The sequence below is a fragment of the Solanum dulcamara genome, chromosome 12, assembly GCF_947179165.1.
Source record: "Solanum dulcamara chromosome 12, daSolDulc1.2, whole genome shotgun sequence".
Classification (NCBI taxonomy): domain Eukaryota; kingdom Viridiplantae; phylum Streptophyta; class Magnoliopsida; order Solanales; family Solanaceae; genus Solanum; species Solanum dulcamara.
Genome location: NC_077248.1, coordinates 3,651,688 through 3,679,396, shown reverse-complemented (window position 1 = coordinate 3,679,396; position 27,709 = coordinate 3,651,688). Strand labels below are relative to the sequence as shown.

Genomic DNA, 27,709 nt, shown 5'->3' with positions numbered 1-27,709 from the left:
AAAAATTAGAAATCCAAGACAACTTTCGAATAGGAAATTAAGTAATAATTAATTAAACAAATCTTAGTCCTTAGTTTTATATTATCCTAAGACTATTTATAAAATGTCTCTTTTTCATTTTCAATACAAGAATTTGACCTCAATATTACCTAAGCTATTTTCTATAGGAAAATTAACTTAAATAGCCATCAACAATAACATATTAAGTGATTTCTGAATAAAATAGAGTGTATGCAAACTTTATTACATGACTTTTTTATTTATGTTATTTTTTTTTTCTGTACTATTTTAGACGATTTATTTTCTTGAAGATCTATCTTTTTTTATATGCATACAAAAAATTAGAGTAAATATTATCGTTATTGACTGTTACAATATCTTGTATTTGGTTGCTTCAAATTATAATTATCTTGTAGTAGTGATTATTATGTAGGTATAAGTTACGGAGGCGAAATTGTGTATAGTTTTATACATTATAGAAGGTGGAATAACTAATATTTACTAATATCATGATTATTGAGTGTTACAATATATTGTATTTGATTGCTTCAAAATATAATTATCTTGTACTAGTGATTGTTATACAGATATTAGTTATGAAAGCGAAACTTGTATAATTTTATACATGATAGAAGGTGGAATAACTAATATCTACATAAAATAATATATAAATTTCCTCATAACTAATCTCTACATTACTAATACCTGTATAAGTCTAACTAACTATAAGAATCATGCATGTTTTAGTAATTTATGTGTTAGTTACAAAGAAATCTACGTATTATTCCATGTAGGCAGGAGTGGATCTAAGAGGGGTAAGGGTGTTCATCCGAACTTCTTTGACAAAAAATTATATATTATATATAAGATTATTTTTAACTCCTTTATGTATATATATTGATTTTGAATTCGTTCAACACAAGATTAAAGGGTAGTTTAGTGATTTAGGAAATTCAAAATTCACTTTAAGGTTTCAAGTTCATATCTTAGGCACTACATCTTTTGTTTTCGACTCCTCTTAGTGAAAATCTTAAATCTGCCACTCTATGCAAAGATTTGTTATTTAAATAAATTTCTTTATAACTTAGCTTCTAAATAGCAAATCAAACATAATATTAATTTTATATATAAATAATTTATTTTTTAATTAGCTATTAAATATAATATCACTTATGAAAAATTTAATACATGCACAACTTACCCAAATCAGCTAAGTGGCTAAAGTACTTTTTTTCCTTTTAAGCTTTCACAAAAGTCTGGATCAATTTAACTTAAAGAAAGTACCTCAAAAAGTTAAAAAGATAGGTAATGATCAAATTGTTAGTTTATTTTATTAAACAAAGACAGAAGTAAATCAATAAGATTTATTTACTTGAGTACCCAACCTAGGACAAATAAAAAAGTATTTTAAAAATACCCACTTCGTTATGTTTATTAATTAAAATTAAAAAAATAAGACGTGTGTAAGAAAGTAAAGGGGGCCATAGTATTCCCACATTTGACACTTAATTCTCTACTTTCTTAAAACTTTTCAAAACCTAGGCCATAGAGACCTGGTCTGTGCTGCTTTACTCATCTTTTTAGGCAAAGTGTCTTATTTTATTTGTGAGAATATGTAACATGCTAATGTGACTTGGCAGTGACCATAAGTGGTTGGAGTGTGTATTTCTATTTTAAACATAACCATCATCCGGTATTCAGTATTCTTTGACTCAATCAATTCAGACTCGTATCGTAAAATAAAAAGTGCTCCTTAACAAAGGCAAAGATATACATATTAAGTGGGATTTTTAAGTTCCAATTCAAAATATGGATCAAAGTTAGTAAGTCGTATTAAATCTGTAAGCAAAATTATAGCTTTGTCTTTTGCTCGATTCCTAGTCCTTACCAAGAGTTTTTTATTCCAAAGCTCAAACTATCTACACTATAATATATACAGTGTAATTCCATAAGTAGGAGTATAAAGAGAATAAAATATATTCAAAGTAATGAAGTTGTTTTCGATAGATCTTCGACTCAAAAAAAGAAAATCAAAATATTTTCAAAAAACCAATTAAAACGAAAATACCAAGATAGGGTAAAAAGAAAATAGCGGCAATAATAAAGTAGAAATAAGCATGAAGGAATTTCATTGATATATATATTATTTGCAAATGCATCCTTTTGCAGTTTCACTTTTCTGCTTGCTATTAGGCAAATTATTTTATACTTTATAGTTTGGATATCATTTGGTGGTCCACTACAAAATGTTTGGGGAAAAAGGTTAATTGCTTCTTTTATCATTACCTAATATGGAAAGGATTTTAACTTGTTTATACATTTCACTTTTGAGTTTTGACCATACTAAAGTAGTACAAATCCACCATGTATGTATATATAATATTATGGAAACTTGTGCTTTTTTAGAATTAGTTTATATTTGGACATTTCTACAAATTAGCATAAAGATTTATTTCTATATAAGTTGGTGCTAAATATGGACTTTCAAATATAAAAGATTGCTGAAAGAAAAGGTATGTATGAAGTGTGAGATAAAACACACAAAAAAATGTATGATAGATATGAAGTGTGAGACAAAACGCAAAAAACATGTAATACACCATATAACGTTAACGTTATATATATATATATCGATGGTTCAAACTTTAAAAAAAAACTATTTTCAATTTCTAACATATATATATCTAAAACTTTAGACATACATGTTTGAAGTTTGCTTTACCACATGCCTACAGACACAAACTTCAAGCAAATTTATCGAAGAACTTCAGACATAAATCTTTATTATTTTGATTGCATATGCCTGATATTAATTCTAAAGTGGCTAAACTTACAAAATTTATACACTAGGACTATGACTTAAATGATGATCTCAAAATTAGTTATTCCCATGTTATATAAGGGTGACAAACCTAGTCCATAAAAACATGTTCCACACATTTTATTAATTTAATTCATTATGACACGCCTAAATTCAACTCAATCATCCGATTTGATACCCTCTAGTTTTCTACCTAATTTACTACTGCTATATTATTTTAAAAGGATTCTTACATTAATTATACAATACCAATCATACATATATTAAGAATAGTTTTTCAAATTTATTTTTCTTTCTAAAAGTAGGGCATTAACAAAAGAAGAATATTTTTCTTTCACACATTCAGATTGCAAATTCTCTTTTCACAGACAAACATAGCCCACCAAAATATAGTGCAGTGGTTTTCAGTGCTAAAAAAATACAACATGTTGGGTTTGTAGGCTGGTCCTGCAGCTTGTGAAAAGCACACGAATAATTTAACTCAACATTATTTTACAAAAGCATTGAAAATTATTTTTACTTTCTAAGTTGTGTTTTCAAAATTATAGATCGGACCAATGAATTTCGAACATTAATAATTAGGGAAAACAAACTTGAACCTTATTCTAATCAATCAAATAAATGTGGATAAAAAGATTAGATAATTAATTGATTAAAGATAAATGAACATGAAGGATTAGAAGAAGAAAACTCATATAGAAGGATTTATATTTATAAATCTAATGAAATTACCAAAAATTAAGGGACAATTTAAGGACCCAAAATAAGAGGACATATAGACTATAGTATAGTGACGAAGGATTTGGTAAATAACATAACCACGATAAATTGAAGAAATATATAGCCTTGAAAATAGCGATGTATTCAAAATTAAACGTTTATGAATACTCTAAGTCAATTTTAAATTGATACTATAATAATAACTGAGTTTACAGTTAAATATTTTTCGATATCTAGCTTCTATTTGACCATATATTTGAAGTTAAAACTTTAAAATTTAAGTTTTTGAAATTTAAAATTATGTTTGGATATGTATTTTACATAAAACAAATTTAAAGTTTGTGAGTGGGAGTGAAATTTCGCCCAAAACCTTATCTAAGCCAAAAGTAAAACTTGAAAATATTTTGAAGATAAATTTTTTAAAATCTAATATAAAATCTACAATCAAACACTAATTAAGTAGATTTTTTGATATATTATTTACGCAAAACTATTAAATTCACGTAAATTTGATCTAAGATTTTTTTTTTCAATTGGCAATTGGTAGGTGCATGAACAACAACTAAAAATATCAGACATTTCAGCCTACCTACTGTTTAGATGACCCCAACTAGACATTGTACAGGCATTTACTCAAATTTTGCTGGCAAAATCAAAGCTTTTTGTGGTAAATATGTCGTATAATTTGTGTGGCTATAAATTTAAATATATTATAATATTTATATGACTATAAATTTTTTGAAATATGCTCTTAAGCATATCGTACCATAACATATGTATCTCTACAAAGGCTTACTATTAAGGATAGAATGAGAATTTCAACTGCCAAAGATATTTGTTGTGGATGGTTAATATCTATTCACTCTTAATTAAAAGAATCAGATTTAACTTACATATAAAAAAGAATTCATGATCAGAAAAGCTTCACCTTTTAATGAATTTTATGTTCCGAGAATTCATATTAGTCAAAGATCCAATGTATACATTATATATATATATATACCGAATACTTGTTGGGAAATCCAAAAAAAGAGAAGTTCAAATTAATTTTTAATAAGTTACTCGTTCATTTCAATCTGTTTGCTTGGCTTGATACGTAGTTTAATAAATTAAATTTTTTTTTAAAATTTTATTGTTTTAAATTAAAATATATTTATATAATGTATCAAAATATCATTTAATTTTGTGTTTTTAAATATGTAATGTAGAAAGTTTAAGTTAAAGATTTGTCAAAAAAAAGACATTCTTTTTTAAAGGTAATAAAAAAAATAAGATAAACAAATTAAAATGAAAAGAAAAACATTCTTCGTGAAACGAGTTAATTAAAAAAAAATATTGCTACATAAACTCTGAGAGGGAGTACTAAGAAATTACATAAAAAAATTATAAGTTACAATAATAAATGATTTAAAATATTTTAAAAAATTCACGATAAAAATTTCTCAAGACTCTCCGATTGATAATAATGCCACGTAAAATGAAACATAGAAGAAGGCTAAAACATACAAACATCAAACATGAAAGAGTGAAGGAAGATGTTTGTCATGCTGCAAATGCAACAGACAAGCGTGCTGAATGAGAGCTTGCAAGAGGTGGCTTATTAGCTCTTGGCATTGCCTTACTTCCCACATGTTCTGCCGTATTAATCAACGGCAATTGTGGTAGCCCATTGGGCGACCCATATTTAACTGGCTGTGGTCCTACATTTACCGCCTTTTCATGCCTACAGCTCAACAACCCACCCCCTTTCCATTTTCCTCCGTCACCACCACCACCACCGTTACCGCCAAAAAATCGGGTATTCGTCTCGATTTCCGAGATTGTTGAATAATTAGTTACACTAGCACGATCGAATCCTTCAGCTGTAGTAACACTCCAATCGATACTCACTTCACTTGGTGCATAACACTCTGTAGCTGCAATGCTAGGCGTACCAGGCTCCTCTAGTGAATTTCGTTGACGATACAACGGACATGACGACGTCGCGATCGAAGTCGAAAAGCTCTCGATTTCGAATAAATCGGAACTTGCATCGCTCGCAACGTCGTCGTCCGTTGCTGTCACTCGAGAAATTGGACTACCCGGGAAGGGGAAATTATTGCATCGGCGATGATCTGTTTCTGTTGATTTTCTGGAAGATGGTTGAAATACTTCGAGTGATTCTCGAGGCGGATCTTCTAATATTGGGGAAACCGATCTTCTTGTTGGTGGAGATTTGATTTCCAATTTCGCTTGTCCTGAATTGTTCAGAATTGGGAATGAAAATCCTCCACCTGGCGTTTCGGTAAATGGTCTAACTGGTGCCAGTACACGCTGTTGACAGGTAGCTGTAGCATGAGTACTCTCTGATGATTCTGACGTTGATCTTCTCTGTATCGTTCCAATTTTATTTATCGCTCCCACATGAGTCTCTGACGATTGTGGCCTCACCACTCTTTGTTGTATTTCAATCGAATTTTTTTGAGATATGTTGATTGATTTCTCAACTACCACCTTATTAGTGTGTTTGACGGGGAACTGCTCGGAGCCAATTTCTGTTCTCGGCTCCGAGCTAGTTTCCTCGATTTGCACCGATTTCTTCCCAGAACAAGGGCATTTCCTACAGAAAAACCATTTACGAGTACTACTAAACGAACCTCTTTTTTTCTCGTTCGTATTAATACCTCTCAATGAAACAGCTATAGCACCCGGAGGATTTGCTAATAGTCCAGTTTGGCTATTCCAACTAGCTTCAGATGAAGCAGTTGGAGTAGCACGAAAAGAATTGACACGAAAGTTTCTTCCGTAGGCATTATCTACGGAAGAAACTGACGAATGTCGATGACCTGAAGCTAATTCACATTGATTATCAACTATGTTTTTTTGGACAGTAGGAGAGGATTCATTGCTTTCACTGAAATATTTTTTCGCATCGAATACGTTGATTTCGGAATCATCAGGACTATGTTCTTCAGGTTTGAGATAAGAAGAAAATGATGCATCTTTTAGTATATTGTTTTGGACAAAAGCTCTGTATTGAAGAGGATGTTCTGTTAAGGTTTTAACTGTTGTTTGGGAATCCATTTTTTTTTCCTCCTTTTTTCTGGTTTTAATTTTTTGTTGTACAACTAAATATAGATAGTACTATTATTTATACAAAATTCTTGAGATAATATTGTTTTTTGAGAATTTATCTTGACCATCTGTCAGTTTTTTGGAGTTCTAATAAAAGAACCTTCCTTTTTTATTTATTATTTTTCAGTTTTTAGATATTAATGATTGGAAATATAGAATGATGGAAAAAAACTCTGAGAAAATCATAGTAGTGATAGACTGATAGTATAATCTACCAACTCTTTTTCAAGTTATGTTAATATTTTCAATTGGTGGCGATCAATTTTGTCATGTTTGGCCTGTTAATTTTATTTATTTATTAATTTTTTTATAATGATTGTTTGCAATATTTTTTTTAATTACAAAAATTATACAATAATTACAAAATAAATTAAAAAAATGATTTTATTCATCAACATTGAAGATACAAATCTGTTTATTCATTGATTATCTCCGTGATTCAAGGAGCGAAGCATCTTATTTCTTGATTTGGAAGATGCGGACCTCTTTAGAATTTATTTAATTTAAGAAGAAGTTTTTGTGGATCTTCGATATGGCTCTTCAGAAAATATATTATCATGTATATAGATATGAGTTAGGATTTAGGGTGAAACATCCTCCATAAGTCCTAACTGAAATTGAACTCGTCTCGTAGAGTTTCAAAATAATTGTTACTTTTGAAATTTAAGACTATAAATAGTGTAATTATTTTTAACAATATCCTTATATCTTTTTAATAATGCTGAGTTCTCAAGAAACATCTAATAATAGGGATAACTTAATAAATAATATCTTCTAATCATTTTTCATAAGCATGAAAAACAATAATTAAAACAACATTTATTTTGAAACAGATTAGAAATTAGGTAAATTGTTTCAATCTATGCTCACGTAAACTAGTTACAGATATCATTTCAAGTCCCATGTTCTCATTAATTTAGCCAACAAGAGTGGTTGGATGATGGAATTATATTACTATTTATTGTCACTCATTACACAATAATTATTTAGTGGAAATTTGGTCTTGTTAATAACTTGATATAGACCTAAGAAATATTGATGAGATGCAGCAATAAATTTGAAGCCCACTGGTAGTTGTAGTTGTAAGATCATAGTTTAATGAAATATATAAACATCTTAATTTGATATTAATGGATAACTAAATATTTTAACTTTAAAAATATATATTTAGATATTTTAATTTGTTTTTAATATATTTCGTGGACATTGAATATTGAGATAACACATAAAATTTTAGAGGTATTTAGATAAATATGATTTTGTAAGTTTAGTGTTCAACTGACACAATAAAAACAAGTTGAGTTATTTAGATGTGCATCCTCAAAATTAAAATGTTTAATTTATCAGTTAAGACCAAATTAAAATATTTATCTATGTATTATGTGCAAATTCAACTATGTAAAAGGATGTAGTACTATACAACTAATATGCACATATATTTAAGACTCAACCTCCACAATCGAATTAACGTGAGGCTGAAAACAGACAAAATTACTATGCAAAGCGGTACATGACATGTTCCGATTGAACACCTGAGTGATGTGATAAAGTGTTCCTACTAAACATTTCCGTCTCAATTTTTTTTTAAAAAAAATTTGTGCGTTTTTTCAATCGCCTATTATCATATGTTCATGTGTTCAATTTCAATGAACAATAATTAAAATATCGGAATGAAATTTTACTGAAAATTTTAAAAAATATCAATGTATTCCCCAAAAATATATATAAGAAATGTGCCCCACCCCCAACACAACCGAAGCAATGTCCTAATTATAATATTGTTACATTTGGCCAAGAAGATTAGATGAGATATTTAAAAAGGACACTAAGATGATATTTTCATTAACCTAGTATTTTCAGTAGTGATGACATCAAAAACTCTAAATCTTGCTTTTGATCTAGCAATAATATAATATAGATTGTACCATGCTAATTATATCATGATGTATTCTAAAGATGGTTTGACACCTATACATTAAAAAAGTCCTAGTTTATCTTAAGACTAATGTCCTACCACCTACGTTATGAAGCAAACAATCTTAAGATCACTAATAAGCTGTCCAGGCCGCTTGGTTGCATTGACTAATTTTATAAGGTCACCATTATAAGTCATGATTAACTCTTAACTATTTTTACGTTCTCAAAATTTAAACTTAAAATCTTATTTCATCGATAGTTAGACTACACATTTAAATCATGAAAAAAGATAGTTTTGAGCAAGAATAATTACAATAAAACGATAAATATTTTTTGTTTTGATAACTATGTAGTATTTGGAATGTCCTAATTCAAAATCGTCACATATAAAACCCATTAAAAAGGGCACATGCTATCATAAATTGTTTCGATACTCAAAATCTCTAATTAAGATTGAAGGAATCACACCCTAAAAATTTTGAATGGAACATGCCCCAAAGTACCCCACTAACCTCAATCTTTCTCCCACATAAGTACCGCTTAAAAATGGTAATGGGGAAAACAATAAAGAATGAAAACTCCCATACAATAGTTACTAACTGATTAAAAGGAGAAAAAAAAAATGAAAGAAGCACATATATTTAAATAATCTACAATTAATAAACTTTATAATTCAAGCTAAGATACATGTATATAAATTGAAAATTTTGGTATTCTTTTCTGTAGAATCGAATTTCTTTCTCAAATGTCTTTTTTATTTGAGAATTATTAATTTCCTCTCTTATCAATCATTGAGTTTTCAAATCATATATATAGAGAGAGAGTTTTTTTTTAAAAAAAAAATAAATATTTGGGGTTGGGTGGGGGTTGGGAGGGGGGGACAAATTAAAAAGAAAATAAAATCATTTAAATTGAAATAAATGAATATATATATATATATATATAAATTGAAATCTCACATGCTTATTTTATATAGCAAAATATAACCATAAGAAAAATAGGTACATTATATTGGGAAGGTCGAGATTTTAATGTTTGTTACTAATATTTGCATTAATAAATTATTCATTATTAACAAGAAGGTGAAAACGTAAAATATGATCTACGAATTCGCCTAACACAATTATTTTGATTCAAACTTTATATATGTGTTAAGTGTCACATCTCAAGGGTGTTGTTACTTGAACTCGAAATAAAATTTGCTATGACAATTGTCTTTAACTCAAATGTCACACTAGAATGAAAAGAGAGAGTTAAATTAAAGAGTTACGTAAGATTGAACTTATAGATCGATTAAATTGATATTTCAATTTTTCTTTCTAGAATATTTTGATTTGATGAAGTAAACTATTGAGAATCCTTTTTGAGTTAAAGTTCAAGGGGATAAATCTATAAGTTCCATTTCAGAATGGAAAGAGAGATTTAAAGAGTTATATAAGAGCGAACTCATAGATCGATGATCTCGATAAAATTCATATTTCAATTTTTCTTTTTAGAACATATTGATGTGATGATATAAACTGTTGAGACTCCTTTTGAGTTAAAGTTCAAGGGGATAAATCTATAAGTTCCATTTGCACTATTGCCCCTGTTTTGTGTTAGCTGTGTTAGCCTGTAACTTTTATCGCTCAAACGTAAATAACTTTTTTACGAGACATAAGTTTTTATTTTCATATCATAATATTTCACAATTTTTGCCTCCTTTATTAGGGAATAAGTTCTATAAGGTCAAAAATTACAGAAGTATTCATTTGAAAGACAAAAAAATTAAAGATCAACTCATTTAAAGAAATAATCATACAATTAGATGTTTTTATGTTCCTTGAGGAGAGGCCCAAAACGAACAATAACTTGACTGTTGGATCTTGAATCGTTACATTACGAAATCTTAAATCTACGAAATACGTATAAATATTAAATTTCAAACTGAGTAACTAAATAGTCAAATAAGTTTAGTAATAGCTCGAATTCATAAACTTTAAATTTTGAATCCACCACTAATTACATATATACGTTGAAAATTCAACATCTAGTATCACATCCAATAATCAGCATGATTTCCAAATTAAACAAGGTCCCATATATTAATAATACATATAATTTTACACACTTTCTGTCTCATCAATTCATTGACATGAGAACAAAAGGCAAGCTATTTAAAAGATTAAACGATATCATCTATTCTATGATTAGATTTTTCATTCTTATCTTCTTGTTGTACTCTTAGCCACTACTTTTTTTTAGACCAATTAATTTCTTTTTTTGGTCACACTGATTAAACTATTGCATGTCTCAATGTCTTTTGGTTATGAAACAGATCTACTTTTTAGCTTAAAAACCTTAGCATAATGTGTGGATGTGAACTGTGAGAGGGTCCCTTTGCTTTGAAAAATAGAGAAAAATTGTTGTGGGCATTTAATTCAAACATGAAAGAAAACAAAACAATTTGGACCCCAATAAAAAAAGAAGAAGAAAGATTTGTTGTTTGATACAAATTGGGAACTGTGTTTTGTAGGGTAAGAATTATTTCAAACCTAACATGAAGTGTTAGCCTTGTGCTTTGTGGTATGTGAAGGAGGAGGGCTAATATAATTTGATGGGCTGGATGAGTATTGTCTTCAAGGGGAATTGATACCTCTATCGAGAATTATGGTGTAATGAATAAATTTTTGAATTTGAATCTTGAAGATTAAAAATATAAGTTGATGCGAAGTGATTTTTCACTTAATATACCTTACACGCTATGGATCCGAATTAATAAGAGTTCCAATGGAAAATCATTTTTGAATCCCATTTTGTAATCTTTTTTTTTTTTTGGGGGGGGGGGAAGGGGGGGGGGGGGGTGCAGGAAAAAGGAACTGAGATTACAAGATAGGAAATCGAACTCTCACCAATAAGTTGAAAGTTCAGATAGTCAATTAACTGAGCTACTAAGTTTTTGTATTATGATCTAGTTATTACTATTAAGTAAATTAGGCATTTAGATAATATTTGATTGAAATTAGATAACAAGGGTATTTGGAAACCGTAATGAATTTTTTTTGGAAAAAAAAAAAGTGGAAAAATATATTGAGCAGAACTAATATTCACTTGAATAAATACTTCTCAAACAATTATTTCTTTTGATACTTTACACATTTCAAAATCGAATTTACGTATACGTAAGTTGAAGTCACATTCACATGCCCTTAACATTTTTAGGGTGGTTAATAGAAGTCTAGTATATGGTAACGGTGATATTCAAAAATTAGTGGAGTTGAAGTGACGTACACAAAATTTTCGATCGAACTACTTGATCTAAATCTTGTTGCGTTTGTGCTTGTAAATTATATTTAGGTTAAAGTATTTATTTTTAGTTGGCTTAAGATTAATTGTTAGGTAAATTAGATGCAACAACACTTCATGTCATGTCAAAGCAAAAGGAATAAAAAGTATATATATATATACAGTTCGACCTCATAAAATACAAAAATAAAGAATAAATTAATGAAACAATTACTATATTTATTTCCTACTAACCAAATCAAAAGAAGGATCCTGAAAAGACAATACAACCTGGTTCCAAATATTTTCACAAATTGTAACAATTTCCTATAAAACAGTTAATATATATTTCTTCTATCACTGTTATTTGTGCATATATATGGTCGGTTTGGTAGGAAGGGAAAATGTTTTCCCTAGAAAATAAGCAAGATTCTTAATTAATTTTTATTGTATGGTAAGTAAGTATAAGAATATTATCACTCAGGCATTAATATGTAACGCAACAAAATATTATGAGGATGGGATAGGGTGAGCAGCAGGGTTTGGGTGAGAATTACAACAGAAATAGTTTTTAGCAACAATAAATATGTACATTAGCAAAGAGTGTGAGTATTAAAGTCTTTATCACATTATTTTATTGTCATTAGATCTAATGTAGCTATAGGTTATAGCGATACTTACAAAGAGTACTAAAATATAATTGCCACTAGTAATAACCTCTAAAAGAATATATTTAGTGGTAATTAAACTATTGATGTTAAATAATTGCCACTAAAAAACATCTTTGGTATAGTGCAGGTACATAAATTATTTTGACCAACCAATCAAGGGAAAAAATTAAGTTGAATTCACTATTATAGTAGATAACATTTCGTAGCAACGAAAAAAGTTCTTGATAATTTTTTTTCATTGGCTCAAGTCTTTGTGAATAGAGTTACATATCCGATATCTATAATGACAAGATGTGTTGCAAATACCAGACCAAATTCTAGTGGAGAGCTATACTGATAAGAGATTGTATATATATACCATATAAAACTAATCGAAATATGTACAAATTGATCCGAACACTACACATAATTAAGGTCTATCATAGTATCATGGGATAGAAAAAGTTCAATGCATCTAGTTTTCATTAATTTGTTACATGCATTGCTCTATAGCTTACATAAAATGGAGGATCTATTTTCCACCAACCAAATATTCATGTTGTTAGATTTGCAATCAATTGAGCATACAAGAAAACAGTACCAGTGGGTTTGGTAACAAGGAAAACACTCTCTTAATTTGAGAATTGTTTAAGCTTTCATGTTTGATTGGAGAAAGGAAATTAAATACTTACTTCCGATGTTTTAATTTATTTGTCTGATTTTTATTTGATACAGAATTTAAGAAATTAAAAAAAAGTTTAAATCATATGATCTTAAACTAAAAATATATATAATATACCAAAATATCATTTAATATTATGGTCTTGACCATACCATATGAAAGTTGAAATTAAGATACAAGTTAAATTTAAATGGAGAAATAAGAATTCATATAATCAATTCCAGTTTATTTGAAATTGAGAAATAATTATTATTGTTGGTGGTATATATCATTATAATATCTGTGCTAGAAGATAATGGCATTTTTCAAGCTCTTCAATTAGACATTTACTTATATAAACAAGAAATATTTTTATACAAAAAAATAATTTGGATACCTTAATTGAAACTTATACAAAAAAAAAATCCACATGCAAGTATTATGTATTTCTGATACATGTATTAGCAAAACTTCTTGTAACGTAGAGATAAAATGAAATTTTGGCAAAAGTTAGCTACTAGATGTGTCTTCTTTTTTTTTCATTCAATTTAGTATTTGATATTTGTATTTGGATTTAATTAAATTTAAATTTATGTGTTACGAGGCCTATTTCTAAAAAATAGTGCTCTCAATAGATTATTTTTTTTCATTTCTAAAAGCTCGATACTAGAATCTCTAATTAAAGGTGAAAAACTTTCGAATCATTCCATCATAATCCATACTAATAATTACTGAATGTGTTGCCATGAAGTCGTGGCCAATTTGTGTACATATGATTAAATAATGAAATAATATTCTTAATGTACTAGCCAACGGACAAAATATGTTGTTTAATTTATGGAGACAAATGAGATAAGAAAGAAAGTCTGTCATGCTAGATCCAGGCGATTTTATAATATAACTAATTAGTAGCTTCATGAACATTATTTCTTGAAATTAATAAATGTACTATGAGTTGCCAATAAGTACAAAAGAGGCATGGAGAAAAATGAATAGTGAGGTGGCAAAATCAGGGGAGAATAGGAGAACAAGAAATTCGAATTTCAAATTAGTCGTTGAATTAAAATGTTAAAAAAATAATTACTTGTAAAAATGATCAATTACACATTTGTAATTTGCTAAAAGGATTTTAAATAATTATCTTCATGAATTTTTCACTAAAAAATTAACTTAAAATTAATTTTTTTCACCTTCGTTAAATAAAAAGGATATATCTGGTTATTTGTGTAATGGTCGAGGTACATATGAGTCACTTTTATTAGGAAAAACTACTTAATTACATAAAGATTCCAATCATATTTACTAATTCTCTCTATAGTTTGAAATAATTATATATTGTCTCACTAATTAATAATTTCATACCAGATTTCAAGTCAGATATACCTAAATATATGTATTTTTGCTACTAGATACACTCAGAAATATTGATACATAGAGAAAAAGGTGAGTGAGATAGGAGGAAGGCGAGCGAGAAAGTCAGTGTATTCCAGATACACACGAAATACATCAGATACATGCATCTGGGTGCTATATACATTCTGAAATACAGATGCATATGGAGAAAGGGAGGCGAGCGAGAGTGGAAGAGAGACGAGCGAGAAAGGGACAGAGGAGAGAAGGAGTGGAAGAGAGGCGAGCGAGAGAGTAAGGGCATTTTAGATACATACTAATTCACTTGGATACAATGTATCTGAAATAAATTACACCTTAGTTTGACAACATGTATCTGAGATACATGTATTTGGACGCTTCAAATACACATGTATCTGGAGATAAAAATCTGGCATAAATAGTAATTTTGAAAACGCACAAAAAGGCAGGTAATTAGATTCTAAACTAGTAAATTTGTGTTATTTGCCCCTTTTATAACGAAAGTATACCAATACTAAATCACAAAATTTGGGGATATATCACCGTTTTCCCTAGTATTAAATATAAAACTGCATGTTACATCTCATTTGATGGTGGCATGACAGAGGATTAACTAGTGCTGTTAAAATTTTAAAATTTTGACTTTTCTCTCTTGATTGAAATATTTTTTTTTACCTAGTTGATTAATGAAAGAAGTTGCTTTCACTTTTGTTTAGGTGTCTATACATGTTTGTGTTAGTTTTCTTGAAAACTCTTAAGGTTGACAAGCGTGAAAATTTTAAAAATATGCAATAAATGCCTTTGTGTTGTACAACAATAAGTGGATGTTCATGTCCACTTTTTTTCCACCCAATTTTGTCCTCCAATTTTGTGCCTCAACTTTTCACGTTTTCTTCCTTTGCAGTGGCTATAAATAGCCATTGCTGTTATGCAATTAAACGGGCAGATACTCAATTCTCTCAACTCTCTCCCTTTCTCTTACTATCTCTCTTGTTAATTTGCTAAGTTAGTTTGTTATATAACAAGTTATCAGCACGAGCTTCGGTTACTTTGATCTATTTTTAAAATGTAACAAAAGGATAAGAATTTTATTTTCTTAAAATGTCGAATATCTCTAAACTTGAATTTGTTGTTCTTGATACATCTGGAAAAGACTACTCATCATGGGTACTAGATGCCGAAATACATCTAGAATCAATGGATCTGGCAGACACCATCAAAAATGACAATAAGACATCTAGTCAAGACCGTGCAAAACCATGTTATTTCTTCGCCACCATCTTGACGAGGGGTTAAAATTACAGTACCTCACATTAAAAGACCCCTTAAACTGTGGAAGAATCTAAAAGAAAGATATGACCACCTGAAGTTGATCATCCTTCCACAGACACGTCATAATTGACTTAATTTGAGATTAATAAATTTTAAAAAGATAACTGAATATAATTATGCCTTATTTAGATTTATAGCGCAATTAAATTTATGTGGAGAAAAAATCAATGAGCAAGACAAATTTGAAAAAATATACTCCACATTTCAACCTGCGAATATGCTCCTGTAGCAGCAGAACATCAAAAAGGGTTTTAAAAAATATTTTAAATTACTCTCTCACCTTCTTATTGTTGAACGACATAACGAAATATTAATGAAAAATCATGATAGTCGGTCCGTTGGTTCTTTTTCACTCCCTGAAGTGAATCAGACAAACTATAACCAACGAGAAAAAGGTCATGGCCTCAGTCGTGGTCGTGGTCGAAGAAGAAATTATAATCATGTAAATAAATAATATGTTTATATTTTTCTAATTCATGTAAATAAATAAAATTTGTATAATGAGCCATGTTTTAATTATAATATTTATTTTATATCTTTTTGAAGAAAAATATGGATATGCCTCAAATTTTATTTGGATCAATGATCAATCACAAGGATATTTATGTAATTGATAGTGGAACGACTCGTATCATTTTTAAAGATGAGAAATATTTTTCCTACTTGCTTAGAAGAAAAGTAAATGTTACTACAATTTTTGATAATTCGAAAATAATTGAAGATTCCGGAAGAGCTACTATATTTCTGCCTAAGGGGACAAAGATTGTTATAGAAGATGCACTGTTCTCTTCTAAATCCTCGAGGGACAACTTCTCTTGATCACTTCACCCTTGCTAGAGAACTTTGAGAAAGAAACTTGTTAAGTTTTAAAAATATTCGCAGAAATGGATATCATGTTGAGACACTAAATGAAATTAATATTGAATATCTTGGTATAACCAAGAGTGTCTCAAGCCAGAAATATATTTTAAAAAAATTACCAACTTTATCGTCTGGCCTATATTATGCAGAAATTAGTGCAATTGAAGCACATTTGATCGTAAATCAGACGTTTACTGATCTAAATACATTTGTGCTATGACATGATTGAATAGGTCATCCTGATTTAATAATGATGAGATGAATTCTTGAAAATTCAACTGGACATCCGTTAAAGAAACAGAAGAATCTTACGAATGATGAATTTTCATATGCTGCTTGTTATCAAGGCAAATTAATTGCCAGATCATAAATCCTGAAGCTTGACATCGAATCTCCTGGCTTTTTAAAGCATATACATGGAGATATATGTGGACCTATTCATCTACCTAGTGGATTGTTTAGATATTTTATGGTCTTAATAGATGCATTATCAAGATGAATCTCCTGGATTTTTAAAGCTATTCGTCTTGATATTGCTGAAGAATTTACATCCTAAACTTTTAATGATTATTGCTTATAAATTGGTATAAAAACTGAATATCCCGTTGCTCATGTTCATACTCAAAATGGCCTTGCAGAGTCATTTATTAAGGATCTACAATTGATAGCAAGACTTTTACTTATGAAAATAAAATTGCCGATTATTGTTTGGGGTCATACTATCTTACATGCAGCAGCACTTGTATGTTTTAGACTGATAAATTATAATAAATACTCCCCGTCATAATTAGTATTTGGTCATGATCCAAATACAGCCCATCTACGAATTTTTAGTTGTGCGATATACATGCCTGTAGCACCACCACAACGTACAAAAATGGTGGCCCTTAATGAAGGTTGAGTATATATGTTGGGTTTGATCCGCCTTCTATAATTTGCTATCTTGAACTGTTGACAGGACACTTATTTACTGCTCGATTTGCAGATTTTAAGGGGAGAGAAAATGGAACCCAAAAGTAAATTGTTGGGAGAAAAAACGGAACCCAAAAGAGAAAGAGAACTTGCGTGAAAAGTTTCATCACTATCTCATTTTGATTCACGTACCTGTACATGTGAGCAGGAGGTCCAGAAGATCATTCACTTACAAAAAATAACAAATCAAATGCATATGCATTTACTGATTTGAAACGGATAACTAAGTCACATATTCCTGCAGTGAATATGCCTATATGGATTGATGTCCCAAAAAAGCATTTACCAGTATTAGAGCTCCAGAATCCCAAACACATCTGAAGCGTGGTAGACCATTGGATTCAAAGGATAAAAATCCTAGAAAGAGAAGCATGAGAAATAATAAAGATGATACTAAAGAAGAACCTCCTGAACAAGGTCAAGATTTGAGTAATCCTGTTATTTCTGAAGAAATCAGTGAACCCGAGACTTAAGTGAATGAAGAACTTTCAATAAGTTCTACTGGTGATGAGATAAATTTAGATCGATCAAAAATTATGATGGATAATGTTTTTGCATATAATGTTGCACTTAACCTCATACAAGATAGTGAAAGTCTTGAGCCTAAATCTGTCGAAGAATGTTGACGTAGATGTGATTGGACAGAGTGACAAAAGTCAATTCAATCAGCATTAGACTCACTTGCTAAACGTGAGGTTTTTGGACCTGTAGTCCAAACCCTTGAAGGTGTAAAATCAGTTGGCTATACATGAATTTTTGTGCGAAAATAAAATGAGAGAAATGAATTTGTAAGAGACAAGGCACGCCTTGTTGTACAAGGATTCTCTCAAAAATCTAGGGTCAACTATGAAGAAATATATTCACCTGTTATGGATGGAATAACTTTTTGATATCTCATCAGTTTAGCTGTACATAAAAATCTTGAAATATATTTAATGGATGTAGTTACAACTTACCTTTATGGTTCACTTAATAATGAAATTTACATGAAAATTTCAGAAGGATTAAAATTGCCTGAAGCATGTACTAAGTCTCGGGAGATGTGCTCAATCAAATTGCAAAGAGCATTATATGATCTGAAACAATCAGGGCGTATATGGTATAATCGCATTAGTGAGTACTTGATAAATGAATGTTATACAAATAATGTTATTTTTCCATGTGTTTTTATTAAGAAAATAGAATCGGAGTTTTTTATACTCACCGTTTATGTTGATGGCATAAATCTCATTGGAACTCCTGAAAAGGTCCAAAAGGCGATTGAATACCTAAAGAAAGAATTTGAGATGAAAGATCTTGGAAAAACAAAACTTTATCTGGGTCTGCGAATTGAACATTTAGCAAACGGGGTCTTCGTCCACAGATCTGCCTACACTGAGAAAATTTTAAAATGATTTCACATGGACAAAGCACATCCATTAAGTACTCCAATGGTTGTTCGATCACTTGAAATGGATAAAGATCCATTTCGACCTCCGGAAGAGAATGAAGAACTTCTTGGTTCTGAAGTACCATATCTCAGTGCTGTTGGTGCACTTATGTATCTTGCTAACGCAATCAGGCCTGATATAACATTTTCTGTTAATTTACTGGCAAGGTATAGTTCATTCACAACGCGAAGACATTGGAATGATATCAAGCATATTTTGCAATACCTAAAGGATACCATTGATATGGGTTTATTTTATATTAACAAAGGTTGTGCAGACCTTATTGATCATGCAGATGCAGGTTATTTATCAGACCCACATAAAACTCGATCTCAAACAGGCTATCTATTTACATACGGAGGAACTGCTATATCATGGCGATCTACAAAGCAGTCTATTGTTGGTACTTCTTCAAACCATGCTGAAATAATAGCAATTCATGAAGCAAGTAGAGAATGTGCGTGGTTGAGATCGTTGATACAGTTCATCAAAGAAAGATGTGACCTGAAATATGATGTCAAAGTACTCACAGTTATATTCGAAGACAATATCGTGTGCATAGCTCAATTGAAATGTGGCTTCATAAAAGAAGACAAAACGAAACTTATTTCACCAAAATTATTCTTCATACATGATCTCCAAAAAAATGGTGATATTGATGTACAGCAAATTCGTTGGAGTGATATTCTTGCAGATTTATTCACAAAGGCATTACCAACATCAACTTTTGAGAAGCTAAGGTAGAAGATTGGAATGCGTCGTCTCCAAAATATCAAATGAAGTTTTTATCAGGGGAGTAAAATACGCATTGTATTATTTTTCCTTAACTAAGATTTTATTCCACTGGATTTTTGTGGTAAGGTTTTTAATGAGGCAGCACTCAAGGCGTATTACTAGATATGTGTACTCTTTTTTCTTCATTAGGCTTTTTTAACTGGGTTTTTCCTAGTAAGGTTTTAACGAGGCACAACATCTATGGGTGTTCAGGATAACTATGTATATTGTTTCTTGGAAAGTTTTTAATGAGGCACATTACACGTGGACATCCAAGAGGGAGTGTTGTGCAATAATAAGTGGATGTCCATGTCCACTTTTTCTTCCCCCCCAACTTTTCACGTTTTCTTTCTTTGCAGTGGCTATAAATAGTCATTGCTGTTATGCAATTAAACGGGCAGATACTCAGTTCTCTCAACTCTCTCCCTTTCTCTTACTATCTCTCTTGTTAATTTGCTAAGTTAGTTTGTTACATAACACTTTAGGCTTTTCTAACATTAACCCAAAATAATCGATGTTACAATCTCATGATTTTGAACCAAACACATCAGGGAACATATTTTATTGTTTAGTTGTCACATGTTGCATTGTATAACGTTGTTAGTTTAAATATAATATTATATTTTTTTGATAATCATGTAAACAATACTATTAAGGAGTAAAATAATACACCTAGAGAGCACTCGCCTCCACAATCACTAATTGTTATGAATGGTTAGCCTCTAGTAGTATAAGCTAGTTACAATTTTTGTGCATACCACACCCTGAACTAAATGCAAAGTATTTTATGTATATAAACTCCTTGCTCCTACGCCTTCTTCAATTTGTTTAACATCTGGATTTTATGTACAGTTTCCTTTTTGATCTGTGTAACTATATCTGTCTCTTGTACGATTCTATGGTGGAAGATCTTCCAACTTCGAGCCCTTCAAATATGATATAGAACTGCACCACATACATCTACCATCATTTTTTTTAAAATTTTTCCGGTGCTTTCTTCTGATGAACATTAAGACTTGCTTTAAGTGTTCGTCCACAACAATAGTTCTTCTCTTAGTAGAGTGACCCAGGCACATTCGTATTGTTATTTTTGATTTTTGCTATTTTGTCTTTACTAATTATTTAATATCTAATCTTATTTTATACTTTACCCAAATTTTTTAATAATGATTTTACGTCATACTCTACTTTTTCTATAAAAAATTTTCCTTCAAAAAACTGATGTGTGATATTGTATATACATAAAAACATCGATCGAAACATTCTTAAGAAATTCAACAGCTAATAAATATACATAAAAAAAACTGTTCATGCGTATAATATACATATATATAGTGTAATTTTTATTAATGAAGAGGGTTCCATGAACTCACGATTAATCTACACTATGCATATGAGAGTAGAGTCCGTTTGGATGGGATTAAAAAAAGTAACTTTTATGTATGAAGTGTTTTTAGAATTTTAAAGTGCTGAAAGTTATTTTTATAAATAAGCAGTTGAGTGTTTGGATAAAAGTGCTTATGTTGAAAATAAGTGTTTGAATTTTAGGGTTAAAAGAATAAAAATGGTAGTTTGGAAATTTAGTTAAAATATAAGAGATATAAAAGTAATTTGCATGGTCAAACAAAATGGCTTTAAACACTTAGAAAAAAAAAGTTAGAAATCCTAATTTTTCATTTTTGACTGTTTAAGAACTTTATGGCTTAAAGTTAGCATTAGACAAACACGTCCAAAAGCTAAAAAAGGCTTTAAATTGATTTTGACCAACTTAAAGCCCATCCAAACGGGCTCTAGAATTGTTTTTATCACTCAAAACTCAAAAGACAAAAAAAAAAATTAGGATGTAAACTATTGTTTCAGCGAGTAATTAACACTAATAATAGCGTGCTTTGTCAAGTTTTCTTAATATTTAATACATGAGATTCAAACAAGCCCAAAATTATAAGGCATAAAACAAAAACCCTAGAAGAAGAAGAGGGATTAGGGTTTAGAATTTCTCTGTACTGAGCTGAGCTGAGCTTCAATGGGCACTAAGCGAAAATCATCATCTTCTTCAACCTTAAAGCCCCAACCTGAAGAACAAAAACCTCAATCTTCATCCTCTGAAGAAGAAGAATATGAAGAAGATCCCGAAGAATCCGAATACGAAGAAAAATCCGAATCCGAACAAGAATCCGACTCCGACGACGAAGATGAGTCGACAAAGCGAGAGAATATCCAGAAAATTCTTGAACCATTCAGTAAAGACCAAATAATCCAGCAATTCAAAACCGCAGCTTCAAACGACCCATCAATTCTTTCTCGGGTCACGGCTCTTGCCGATAACGACCCGACCCACCGGAAAATCTTCGTTCATGGACTCGGCTACGATGCAACTTCCGAGCAATTACTCGACGCCTTTAAACCCTATGGAGAAATCGTAGAGTGTAAGCTGATTACTGATAAGGTTACAGGAAGAGCTAAAGGTTATGGGTTTGTGCTATTCAAAACACGGGTCGGGGCAAAAAGGGCTTTAAAGGAACCCCAGAAGAAAATTGGGAATCGTACTACCTCTTGTCAGCTGGCTGCTATGCGATCTTCTGGGACTAGTCAAGATTCCGGTGGCCGGAAAATTTATGTTGGGAATGTTGGGGCGGATGTAGATAGTGAAAAGTTACGGGCTTTTTTCGCGAAATTTGGTGAAATTGAGGAAGGGCCATCGGGGATTGATAGTGTTAGTAGGAAATTTAAGGGGTTTGCTATATTTGTGTATAAGTCTGTTGAAGGAGCTAATAAGGCATTGGAGGAACCGCAGAAATCGTTTGATGGGTGTCAATTGTTTTGCAAGAAATTTGTGGAGAATTTGAATAATGCTAGTAGTAGTAATGCAAATCAAGGTGTGCAGCAAAATGAGATGAGTTATGGTTTTGGAGTGACTCCTGGGATAATGAGTGGCGCAAGTATTAATGGGATGCCCCTTTTGATGGGGCAAAACATGGGATTTGGAATGAATCCATTGCTTGCGCCAGGATTTAATCCTTCGTTTGGAGGGATTGGTGCTGGTTACGGTATAAATGGTGTTAGTCCGGTTGTTGTAGGTAGTTATGGTACAGACCTAGCTTTCCAGGGATTAGGGACTTACCAGGGTGCACAAATGTGGCAGCCTTCTTTTGGAGGGTCAGCAGCAATGGCAACAATAACAACACCTGCAAAAGATTCATCTGGCGTTGGATCAGCAGGGGTGACCTATCCCTCGTCTCTGGGCCGCTAGGTAATGCCTTTTGAGCTTACTTGGACTTGATCCCCCCTGTAATATGATTCATATTATTATTCATTTCCTGTTGTCTTAAATGTAATGCATTTTGATATCAGTATTGAATGTATATTTGGCACCACCTTCTTTTAATTCGAGTTTATCGCTCAGTGTATTTCATGCTTATCAATTTTGTCTTTGACTCTATAGGTTTAGATGATGAGATATCTTAAATATTGACTTTTGCCGTGTTTCAAAAATTATTTGTCAAACTTGACTATGGTAGAAGCTTAGTGCTTAGTTTGTGTATTTGATAAACTGAATTTTGTTTGCTTACTCTTTTCTTAGTTCACTTGTCATCTGCAAAGTGTAACTGCAACAAAATATGTTCTCTGGTTTCGTCGACTTTTGTAGGTGGCACTTAGATTGACAAGTTGATTGCTTCTATCTTTCAATATCCTTCCGTGTGAGATTTATGCCGTGCTGCATTTTACTGAATCTCAATAAAGCTTCTCCCTTCTTGTTCTGTATATTCCATCCAGTCCACAGACCACGATATCTTGACTATTTATCAATTGACCTTGTAAGTTCCGAGGGGATAGTCTATGACGAATTACTATGTTTATTACAATTTGTAGGAAAAAATATAGGTTTGCATAATTTCCATCCCATCAAGTATTAACTCGGAGTTGACAAAACATTGACTACCTTTTCACCACCAAGTCCAAATATGGTGAAATCTACTCTTCTTAAAATAAAAACCTGAATAATCATGTTGGAAATCAGTAAGGAAACATGATGAACCAGTTTTGTAAGTCAGTTAATGTTTAGTTATTTGTATTCATTAATCATCTGTGCTTTTGGTAGTGGGCTGGTCCTGGATACTTGACAGCTGGAACCGGAGTTTTGTGATGGTCATGCTAACACAAGTGCACTAGTCTTTTCTGCTCTGCATCGTCTTGATGCTTTTGGATGAAATTTCATTACTTAATCAAAAAAAACACAAGTGCATGTGTCTTGGCACCTTAATATCTCATGTTATTATGTTATATTGGGTTTTGTGCTTTAGGACTTCAAATGAAAAAAAAAACTTTGTAATAACTCATAACTGGAGCAAAGTTGGCGTCTGTTGTAAGAATTTATGGGTTGCTATGCAAATACCATCCTCCAACTTCTTAAATTGCCCTTGCATTCTGATTACTGGAGGAGGTGGATCTCAAGGTGTTGTGATCTTTAGGATCCAGATCCTAAATAGCACCTTAAGTTTCAGACCGTGCTATTCAGCTCAGTGCCTTGTGCTATTTTTTAAGCCTGAAATACTAATCACTTATCATTTCAGGCGTTACTGCCTCTGTTTCTTATTAGTAATCCTCATGTTCAACTGATCATCTGTGAAACTCTTCTCCTGCAACAGATGACAGAGTGGCTGGGGGTTATGTGTGAGAGTGGATGAAGTAAGCATTCTGATGTGCAGCGTTCCACACTAATCACTATCGACACATTGAGAAAACGGCTGGATGTGACAATATCTTCTTGCAACACCAGCGTTGTGTATCCTACCCAAAATGCTCATATGTAAGCCATTTGATTGAGTATTTCACAATTGGATTGAATATGATAAGATACATTTTAGAAATGTAACATACATTTGTCATTGCAGAGTAGATCTTTTGTTTAGTCTTTACTTCTATATTTCGTTGCTGTTTCTTCCGCTGTTGATATCTTCCTTCTGAGCTGATACATGGGTTTTGAAAATATAAGCCATCTTTATGGTTCGTAGAAATAACGTCTACTGATCACTTTTCGTTCCTTATCTTTGAAAAATAGCTATGTTATGGAGTTCCAATTCGTGAATATTACCAACATTGTACACTTGCAATTAGGATGTCCATTTAAAGGGGGTTCAATTCCAAATCATTTGTCATCTGTGTAAACATTTGTTGTTCACCTTACCGTCTTCTTTTAAACTCAAAAACCACCCTATTTTTCCCACATCAAGTTGTGGCTGATGATGGTGGTGGTGGGTGGTGCGCGGTGGTAGTTGATAATGGTGGGATTAGTTGTGAAAATGAATGGAGTAGTGATAATATATATACCATCTTTGTAGAAATTTATAAATAGATATGTCAATGATATTAAGACTTAATTATAAATTTTAATAATTCAGAATCAATCATATCCATTAAGTGGTTGTAAAATTATATAAACAAACACACTTGTAGTTAGTAAAGAAGCAATTAATTCATGTATTGATTTCCGTAATAAGTTATTCAACGTTTGGTAGCTAGTTAGGAAATAAGTTATTTATATATAAAATTAATACGATGTTGTTTGTAATTGAGAAATTGACATAATTAATACATGTATAAGTTAAAAAGGAAATTAGTGTATTATATATATCTTATGCAAGATAGAAAATGTGATAACTAATATCCGCATAATTAATATTTACATACTTAATACTTGCATAATTCTAATTACCTACCAAATGACTACAATAATTAAGATTTAGAATTAAAAAGTAAACAGACTTCATAATCAAAATTTAATTAATTAAAATTAAGTTCTTCATTAAGTGCATAACACCAGAAACACACCTTATAGTACCCTTCGGGGTGACTCAATGGTTTGGGCTTGAGACTTTCATATTGGAGGTTTCAAATTCAAAATCTGTTGCGAGGGAAAACAAGGAATTTGTTCTTTGAATCGAGCTCATCGCATCAGACTTGTCTAATATAAATTACTTTTTTTATTTAATTTGTAAGCTATTTCATAAAAATGAAGTTTTATCATGTACACATCTAAAGAGTTGCGGCTATGAATTTTCTTTATAATAAGGAAAAAAAAACACCTTAAGAGTGATTAAAGGAATCCTTCTTTCCTTGTGTGATGACTGAAGACCATGATAAGGACAACACTGTCTGCAGTATTTGTGCAGATAATTATGAAGTGATTGAAGAATATATTCTCTCAAATCTTATCAATGACTATAGGTTTCATTTATTAATTTATTTCACGTGCGTCTTCGTACAGCCCAAGGGAGGTGTATGACACTTGTTACCCTTATATTTGAGCTCGTGAACTCTTAGCAAATGATAAAATTATCTTGTTATAATATTATAGACGTTGAAAATTCGTAAGACTCTATAAAATGAGTTTGAGTTTAATTAAATTTTTTTGGAGATTACTTTATTCTAAATCTTAGCTTATGCTTCCTTAAAGAAATAGCTCGAATTATTACAGAAAAAATTGTTTTATCAATAATATTTTTATTTTTAGATTTGATTTATGCTTGATTTATTTTTTATATATTTAAAATTTGTTACAAATAAATATATATATAGTGTGTGTGTCACAATTTCAATTCGTTTGATGTATATGTCACAATTTCAAGATTGTGTTAGGTATATTGTCTATATTACAATCCCTTTTATTTTTATGTGAACTAATATTTTGTGTATCGAATTATTCTTTTATATTGCTTGTAGATTGATTGCCTTTATGAACTCGATTTAACTTGAGTACGTGTTTCACTATCATTTTTACCTATAAGTGATTAGGTTCAGTTAATCCAATCAGAATAGTAAAAAAGTAGTTAATTATTTCATGCAAAAATGAAAAAACATTACCAGAAAGATGTCATCATGAAGCACACGTGTAAAAAGTATTTAGTAATTATTAAAAGAAAACATGCAAAAAATAAAAATAAAATGTTTTCAACAAATCACTATCACAGACAGTCAACAAAAGTATACCAAACTCCAAACGAAAAAGTCATAAAAGATAGGCAAATAAACCCCTTTTTCTTTTCTTTTGCCTAATAGGCCAAAACAATTAATACTTTAGTCCAGTAAGCAATGTGCCAATGTCATTCAAACTAAAATTGACTCTTTGAATTACTTTATCACCCACATACTATTTAATTTTCGATAAGTATGATCTGCGTAAATTCTATTTTTCCACGAGGTAGAAATATAATGTTGTTGTATAACTTTGCTTAATTACCACATTGTATTTCTTTTTGGTTTTATTACTATTATAAAAATGTGAATTTCGAACTGATATTCATGTTCATTAGAAATACGAAAAGTTTGTTCGAAAACGTTCCAATTTTCATTTTCATCAACCTCATGTGTATTTTAATTTAGTAGTATATAACGTTGTTGTTTGAATTAACTTGTGTCTCGAATAAATATTACTAATTACTTATCAATACATGATATATGTAATCAAGAAACTTTGCGTATATCAAATATAAAAATCACCTATGCTTTCATATATAGCCTTGTTTTTTTATCAATTTTTTTTCCATTCATAGAAAAGACTGTACGGACTCGTTTGATATGAGAGATAAGAAATAATTAATTTCAACATCTCATGTTTGGTTCATGTTTGATTGAAATAAAATCACAAAATAACTTATTTTGAATTAGTTATTCCTAAATTATAGTGTTATTTTTATTTCACATTGAAGGTGGATAACAATTTCGAGGATAATTATTTCTCGAAATTATGATGTTATTTTTATCCTAAATGGAATAACAATTGCAGGATAACTTGTTTACCAACCAAACGTGCCTACAAATTAAA

General features: G+C 30.6%; 2 protein-coding genes across 2 annotated transcripts; one reads left to right on the top strand and one right to left on the bottom strand.

Annotated features, from left to right (window-relative positions):
• Positions 1 to 4,967: 4,967 nt before the first annotated feature.
• Positions 4,968 to 6,658, bottom strand: LOC129876369 (protein PHYTOCHROME KINASE SUBSTRATE 4). Its single transcript, XM_055951784.1, has one exon. The coding sequence runs from the start codon at positions 6,602 to 6,604 to the stop codon at positions 5,084 to 5,086; it is 1,521 nt and encodes a 506-aa protein (XP_055807759.1). The 5' UTR covers positions 6,605 to 6,658; the 3' UTR covers positions 4,968 to 5,083.
• A 15,135-nt stretch (positions 6,659 to 21,793) lies between these two features.
• LOC129876153 (UBP1-associated protein 2A-like) lies at positions 21,794 to 24,803 on the top strand. The gene is made up of 2 exons (XM_055951503.1): positions 21,794 to 23,137; positions 24,534 to 24,803. The coding sequence occupies exon 1, from the start codon at positions 21,911 to 21,913 to the stop codon at positions 23,135 to 23,137; it is 1,227 nt and encodes a 408-aa protein (XP_055807478.1). The 5' UTR covers positions 21,794 to 21,910; the 3' UTR covers positions 24,534 to 24,803.
• Positions 24,804 to 27,709: the final 2,906 nt, after the last annotated feature.